The following is an 8,277-nucleotide window of genomic DNA, read 5'->3' as shown; positions in this document are numbered from 1 at the left end:
CTGCGACGCCAGAAGCGTCCACGAGATCTACGTTTGGATACTTTTGCCTCCTACCTAGGAATCTTGGGTGCTTGAATGAACCACTTTTGACCCTTCCAAATTTTAATTAACCCGTGTATAAAAATTTTATACAACTAAGCTCGTTGCCAGTGGAATTTTTTTCTATTTCATTTTGAGATTGTTTATTTTTGAAAGTTGATTTGAAACAGTTAACACCGAAAGAGGGCATACTTCCTACTAATTGTTGTCAATGTTGTAAAATTGGGAAACTAGTGTGAAAATTTGCATCAGCAGATGGTAACGTAATTTTTTCTTTTATTCTTGTAATTTTCTTGGTCTTACGTGGTTGAATAGCAATTTCTGAACTATATTTTTTAGTTCATAGTTTTGGTGTTCGGATTTTTATCTTGTCATAGAACTTTTGCAGGGATTGTAGATGAGAGCCTTGAAGCTAAATTCCTCTCTACTGTATTTACGTTGCAAGTAAATATTTACAATATTTGATATTCTTTCTCAAGATTTTCGATCATTTTAATGACCTTTTGTTCCTTTGCCGTTCCAAGTATGTGAAGTACGTATACTTAATCTTCGATCAAATTTTCAACGCTGTGAATCTTTATTTAACAGAAATGCGGACTAAAAATCTATCAAAAATATCTTTAGTGTTCTAAATGCACCAGAATCCTCCGAAATAGGGTCTTATCGTCGTACACAACATCTCTATTAAGATTCCTTGTATATCATTCTCAAAACTGTATACATAATCGTCATTCTTCATTTTGCTTCTGCTTTCATAGTTTCAAATATTAGTTACACGTTAAATGTCTACCCTTTGAATTCCCTCTGTCTCTTTACTTGTTTGCTTTGCTATCTTCATCCACCCCCCTCGTTCATTCTACTTTTCTCTCGTTTTGGCTTGACTCGTTACTACGACGGCGTCAATTATTTTCAAGTAGGTATATCACACGTTACACTATTTATCTGTTCTTTTTCTCAGTAGTAAAATTACTGTCACTTTTATTCTACAACATTTCTTTACAAGTATTAACCTTTATCCTAAATCTTATTTTATCAACATAGAATTGTTTGTCATACTGCATACGATACTTGGTTCTAAACATCTGTATTTGATCCTGGGTAAAATTGAAAAGTTCCATACCATAACATTGTAAGTATGATTATATTAGAGCCACCTTATTAATACTTCACAAGGGGAAAAGAAACGTTTTAAGTAGAAATTATTATTATTGTTTTAAAAACTTTATTTATATTAGGTTGGTAAGAAATTAACGTCGGTTTTGGAGTTTTCAAACTTTGACACTTAGTTTTGAGATAACAATTACTTCTTCTATTTATGTTATAATATCATTTTATAGTGCTGATGTTGCTCTACACGCTGGTAGGTATGCTTTTGTTTTCACTGTTAATTTGTGTTCACTTCAGGACTATTCACTTCAGGATGAATAGGAAGCAAATTTTATTATTTTCCTTATATGAGTATAAACTAGGTCATAAAATTGCGGAAACGACTCGGAATATTAACGATGCATTTGAACAAGATGCCGCGAATGGACGCGCATGCATAAAAAATTGCAACGATTAAAGCCAACATTGGCCAATTGTAAGGGCGCAATTCTTTTCATCGCACAATTAACGCTACAAAAGTTGAACGAATTGAGCTATGAAACTCTGCCTCATCCAGCATATTCCCTGGACCTATCGCTAATCGACTACCACTTTTTCAAACACCCCGACCACTATTTGTAAGAGAAGATCTTCGCCAACCAAGCTGCTGCTGAGAATGCATTCAAAGAATTCATCAATTCTAGAACACCAGCAATTTACGCTATTGGAATTAAAAAGCTCATTTCTTGTTGACAAAAATGTGGTGATTGCGATGGATCTTATTTTGGCGAAAAAAGTTTATTCTAAGTCGAGATCTGTGGATTTAAAGATGAAGTTTAAAAACCGACATTAATTTCTTACCAACCTAATAACAATAAATACTTAAACTACTCGTTTCTACGTTTCATAATTCTTCGTTTCTCAGTTCTCGTGAAAGTTTCACTTTTCGATACTTGATACGTCGTGGTTTGGAACCCTCCGATTATGGTACTCCACAAGAGTCGCAGAAAAGAACGATACGATCTTTATACTTAACAGTACTTTATTGTTGACATTATTACACGTTATTATAAATCTATCATCTTGACACGTATAATACTTACTAAATCTACAGAGACAAGTGTAACGTTAACCTATAACTAAACATACATTACGGCATCGGTACTTATTTTAGTAAAGGAACAAACAGACGTATCGTTTTTATTTTCGTCACAATACCTTAACTCACGATAGCTCAGAGTCGACGAGAATTAGTCAAATATACACCGTTCAAAATGGATCATTCTCTACAATCTTTCTCCCCTTTCTTTCGTTCACTTTTTGTACATGAAAACAGAAAATGAACAACATTCGCGTTCGTGTATTCAACTTAAATTAATATTTAACTTCTACGTCTCTATATCGGTCAGCCGTGAATTTGTCCAAGTATTAGAATCGTTGTTCTCCTCGCCGCCATCGCTCCTTTTGTAACACAGATCGAATGAAATCGATTCGTATCTTTTCTGACACCACTTTTGTATTCGTGGAACACTGGACACATTGCCAAACGAACGAGTTATGGGCGAATTATGGTTTCTAATACGATTCCTTGGAGAAATTGGCGAAGGGTACTATATTATGAGAATTAAGGGGTTATTTCTGTGAGTCTTATTACGAGACAAAGTTATGATCGAAAAATTGATAGCGCAATATATGATAAATTAATTTTTGGAATAATTTTTACTAGAATTTTAACACCGACGTCGTGAATTTTGAAAATGACATAATTTTGGACAATACAGTTAATTTCAAATATTCCGAAAATTCTCTTCGAGTAAAATATTGTTCCTAACGAATGACGAAGTAGAAGGTAGCATATAAATCTGCTCGAATGGTTGACAATGTGTCACAACCACATTTCGCAAGCCTTAAATACTTTTCATTCATCCTTCGATCGCTCGTTAGAATTCGATGTATCGAGGATTTGCTTCTTTGAACGAGGCGCGAGCTCTATTGTTAGTACAATGATTTTCGTTATCGTGACGGGCGTCATTCACGACGTGAAAACACACGCATAAACCGGCTACGCAATCAGCTCTACATAAACGTTGACGATAACGAAAATAACTGCGAATCCTGGCCGATTTGAGGAGCCTTGAAGCGAGCAGAAAACGCGAACGAACGTCTCGTTGCTTTCGATTTAAACGCATCACGTGCAGCGTGGGTCACACGTACCGCTTTCATTCGGCGGAGAAGAGTATTCTTCGGGGTTCTATGTCGAAACGCGAAGAATTTGACGAGATGATAATAGAATTTTTAGTCTCGGTCAAATACTGTTCTGGAATAATGGAAATATCAATTTTGAATACTACAGGGTGCTTCAAACAAATGTTAATACTTGCACGGAGAATTTGTGTACATATACTGTTTTTTCTTTGCAAAAAGATTTCAAGGGTATATTGTCACTGATGGTGAACAAGTGCAGACTCTTCGAAGAGAAAATACATTTGTTAATATATGTTGTGTTATCAGTTCCGTTTTTCTACAGCAGTTATTTTCATACAATTTTTTGTATTCTTTTGCACCCTGCATTGTTCAGCACTCTTATTTTGCAGTGATTTCAAGTAGTCATGTGCATTTCTTAAAAGCATGGAATACTTTTCAATGTTATTGTACACTCTGGAAAATTGTTGAATATTAGTTATGAGTACTTGCAAAAATGCCTGAGTATTATTCTTAAGTGTCCTGGTTACTTTTAGTATTGATGCTTTTTAATATCATTACTTTCGTTGAATATTTTTATTATATTCCATTTTTGAGTACTTTTGAAAGTATTGTTGAAACATATCATATTCCTAAGTACTATTGAACACTTCCGAATTTGAATGAAGTAGGTACTATTGAGTATATATCCTCGAATTACCATTACTGAAGATTTTTCAACACAATTTTTTATCAAGCACCAATCACTTAAATTCATCTTCCATCTAACCAAGAAATGGAGAAAATTTCTAATTTTCAACTCACATATTTCTCTTCTCCGCTTATTTCATTAAACGTGTTAATAGTACTTAACATATCAAACGAAATGTTGACAAAAGCACGGTAACAAGTTCTCAACACGTGATATTCGTTTCTAGCAATTCCATCGTAATTTTCAATGCGTACGAAAACCTCCAATGAGAATAGAATTGAATCGATTATTTCATATACAACATTAGCAACATCTTCCAACATTTCAGGAAAAAAAAAATAGAAACTATTTCATTCCAATAATTCCTACCTCAAAAATCAGTGAAGAGTCCAGGTTTTGAACTGAACAAACCTAAATAAAAACCTTTGAAAAATGTCACATGTGTCTCTTCCGAAATAATCCATTTAATTATCGTTCCTGTAACCAAGGTATCAAACTTCTTTCCTTTGAATGTTAATTTAGCAATAGGTTCGACCTGATTCGTTGCACAGATGCTACGTTATTACGTTCTCGTGCAATAACTCTTATCGCCCAACTGTCATCGTTACAATTCGAGGAAAATTCACTAGCGGCGTTCACGTATGTGTGTGTTTGTTTGTGCGCGCGTAAGCTAATACGCACGTACTCGTCATGAATGCGTATCTTCGCGGGGATTAATTGTAAATTATTCCATGCTCTTTTCCCGTGGATCACTGCACATGCGTGTATGCACGCTCGAAAACGCTCTGAATAGACTCAAACGCTGCGTCTCCGTTTGAAAATCGTCGACGAGCCTCGTCAGACCGTCGCTTCGTATTCTCCCTACTTCATGTTTACGCGCGATTATGTTCTCTGTGAGATCACTTCAGAGAACATATTTCTAATCAAGTATTCCCCTGCAGTATGTTTATTTTGGTCTCGCACCGAACGAAGAAACAAATTTCTAAATTAGTTTTTTACAGACTTGAAACTCACGACACGAATGCATGACGATGCTCTTGAACGAATCTGTTTATTCTTACAATCGACCTTTCTGATACTTGCTGTCGATAGGATCGGCTCCGCTACTTTCGTATAAACAATTATTGATCCTCCGGAATAAGTTACTCTACCTACTTACTTAATTCACATTTCGAACTACTTAAACCCCTACCTCATACACCGCTCAAAAATGAAGGAAGAAAAACAACCGAACGAATCGTCAAAGAGTATGAAAATTTTAAATGAACTACGTCTAACAGTGTAATGAAAACAATAAGACCAAACATACTTCACCAAACGATGAAGCAACTCCAGCAGCCGATCTTCCAACTATTTTCGACAGTGTATCAAGTCGATCGCCTGATTTTCTTCACTTGATACAGAAACAGAGGCTGAAATTGATCCGTTGCAAGCCGTGGCAATTTCGAGAGGCAACGAAAACCGATAAGACGAATTTTCCAGCGTGAACGTTTACAACAATCGTCGACACACGCGCAATTTCTTCTTCTCGTCCCCTTTTTCCAATGCGTTTCCTATGTTTCGTATAACACTATGTACACTAAACGTCTACTTGTTCGAAAACGCGGCCGAGCTTTACATTAAATCCGACGAAGAGAACTGACCTCCCTCTCTATCGTTCTCCACCACCCTCTCCTTCTCTTTCACTCGCTCATTCTCTCATTTTCTCGCTCTCACACTCATACACACGCGCGCGCGCGCACACACTCGCAAACAATAGAAAGCTGAGCAAAGATTTGTTCGGGGGTGTGTGTATTTACAATGCCGATATTAATCGATCGTTTACAAACGAACCAACACCCGCAAGCTATTCCTTCAGCTACGAATAGAACGCAGAAGAAAAAAAAAAATGAAAATTCAAAGGAATAAGGGCGAGGGAGAAGAAAGAAGGAAATATCGAGTTCGATTCACGAGGAATCGATCATTAGGACGTATACAGTTGCTAAGGATGTCAATACTTAAATCAACCACTACACTATTGCACTACACCTTTTTACAATTACTCGTTTCTTCGTCCTGTTTCACGTCCTTTTTTATTTCTCCTTTGTTTCTGTTTTTTACACAAGTACGTCATAGTTTGAGTCTTTGGCTTTCGTCGTGCTCTCCTCTTCTTTGGTAGCTGTAACTCTCTTCTCTCACTTTCCATCATTTATCACTGTTCACTCTGGTGAATCGTCGATGTTTTCCTCCTTGGAAATGTTTACCTACACTCTTCCTCTTCAATTTCCTCCATTTCAATCACTGCCTCTCAGTCTCCAGAATCCTTTGATACTCAATCCTCCAATCACCAGAAAAAATAGTTCCCTCTATACAAATTCCATCACTCCACTCCCTCAATTTCACTTTTCTCAAAAAAAAAAAAAAAAAAAAAAATAAGAAGAAAAAAACAGTCAAGAACGACTCTTCTAAACCAGAGGAGAGAAGGCTGACGCCTGACTCCTGATCTCTCTGTGCTCCGACGGGCTGAGATCCAGCAAACCTCCACAGTTCTGATCGCTAGCCGCCTGTTTGCCAATCAGAGCGTCGATGCTGAAGTTCCTTTTCTTGTCCATTGGCGGATGGCTGCTGGGTATCACGGTGGTCCTCGTTGGCGCGGGGTCCATTTGCCTGATCGGTGGTGCAGTGATTGGTACCGGTTTGTACAATGGTGGCGGTGGTTCCAAGAAGCCACCTAACTTCAGAGCCTCCAAGGTCGAAGGAGAGAAGTCTAACAATGGCAAACCTGGCGGAGGAGACAAGTACGCTGCACTAGGATAAGTCAGAGCACCTGGATGACCTCCACCACCACCAGGACAAGGTCCCCGATCGCCACAAATAGCAAAAGTCGCCATGATTGCACGATCACGGAGAACATAATGTGGCGGAGGCCTCTTGTACCTCTTCCTACGACGCAAGAAGCTTCCATTATCGAACATATCCTCAGCCAACGGATCCAGAGTCCAGTAATTCCCTTTTCCAGGATTACCAGGCTCTCGTGGTATCTTGATGAAGCAGTCGTTTAAAGACAGATTATGTCTGATGGAATTCTGCCAGGCGGGGAACTTGTCGTGGTAATAGGGGAATCTGGACATGATGAACTCGCAGATTCCACTTAAAGTCAATTTTTTCTGCGGTGATTGGAGGATAGCCATCGTGATCAACGCTATGTAGGAGTATGGCGGTTTGATCAGGGACGAGGACATTTTGTCGTTACTATAGGACGATGCTTGACCTGTGCTGTTGTTTTTTTGTTGGTTGTTGGCAGACATCATCGAGTAGTTCTTCTTGCTACGACTTCCGCCACGGTTCCTCGAGGATGCCGTGGACGTCGGAACAGGAGAACTCGGGATGATTGGACTGGATGATGATTGTGATGGTGACAAGTCGTTCTTGTCCAGGCTCACCGGGTCGACGATCATGCTGCTGCTGTCGGAATCGCGGTCGCTGTCCGCGCAGCCATCGCACGACAGGTTCGACATCATCATCCCACGCGGCTCCATCGTGATCGCTTCATGGGCACATTGGCTGGTCGATTTTCACTGAAGTTCAATTTTTTCGATGCACAGAGACCCGCTGCTGCTGGAGATCTTCGTTGTCGTTCATGTTGATGCTCTTTCCTTTTCACTGATTCGTTCACATTTATAAATACGAACACGTGTACTTTTGTTAAAGTAGATTTGTTATTATTGGTTCTGTAACATTTCCCGTAGAAATTCTGATGAACATATGAATGGAATCACTGAACAATATGACACGAGAGTTCCACCTGCGACATGTTTTTAACGAGGCGACTGTCACACACGCGAGCACCGACGAAAATGCTATCTTACGCTAATAGTTTGTTTCCACAACGATAACGAGGGTTTTTTTTCTTTCCTTTCTTCACCCGTTCTGCGTGTCACCCACTGGTATATCTCAAGGATGTCGGCTCGCAGTGACGCACTCGACTTTATCGTCGACAGTCATCTCTGTTGCGCGGACCACCCGGTCACCGTCACGATTTTCTCTTGTGCTCGCTTATCGATCACTCTTGAACAAGAAAAATGTTCAAACTATTTTATACAAATTCACATTTTCAGTCTAACATGCTTTGGTCGCGAAATGTCCACTCTTACACTTGAAACACGAAGTAATAATCACAATAGACGAAGAGGAGATGATTAATAGTTATCAGTGCTGAATACGATGCTCGTCTAAACGGAAACACAATTGTCACACGGATGAGAAGAGCAGGTCTACAC

General features: G+C 38.8%; 1 protein-coding gene across 1 annotated transcript; it reads right to left on the bottom strand.

Moving 5' to 3' along the window:
* Positions 1-6,010: 6,010 nt before the first annotated feature.
* LOC108573067 (forkhead box protein D3-like) lies at positions 6,011-7,835 on the bottom strand. Its single transcript, XM_017935430.1, has one exon. The coding sequence runs from the start codon at positions 7,534-7,536 to the stop codon at positions 6,463-6,465; it is 1,074 nt and encodes a 357-aa protein (XP_017790919.1). The 5' UTR covers positions 7,537-7,835; the 3' UTR covers positions 6,011-6,462.
* Between the last annotated feature and the right edge of the window lie 442 nt (positions 7,836-8,277).

This window comes from Habropoda laboriosa, unplaced genomic scaffold (assembly GCF_001263275.1).
Source record: "Habropoda laboriosa isolate 0110345459 unplaced genomic scaffold, ASM126327v1 scaffold89, whole genome shotgun sequence".
NCBI classification, from domain to species: domain Eukaryota; kingdom Metazoa; phylum Arthropoda; class Insecta; order Hymenoptera; family Apidae; genus Habropoda; species Habropoda laboriosa.
Note: the sequence above shows the minus strand (reverse complement) of the source record. Positions and strands in the feature narration are given on the sequence as shown.

Coding starts and splice junctions, on each gene's coding strand:
- LOC108573067 (XM_017935430.1), bottom strand. CDS start 7,536: ATGGAGCCGCGTGGGATGATGATGTCGAACCTGTCGTGCGATGGCTGC.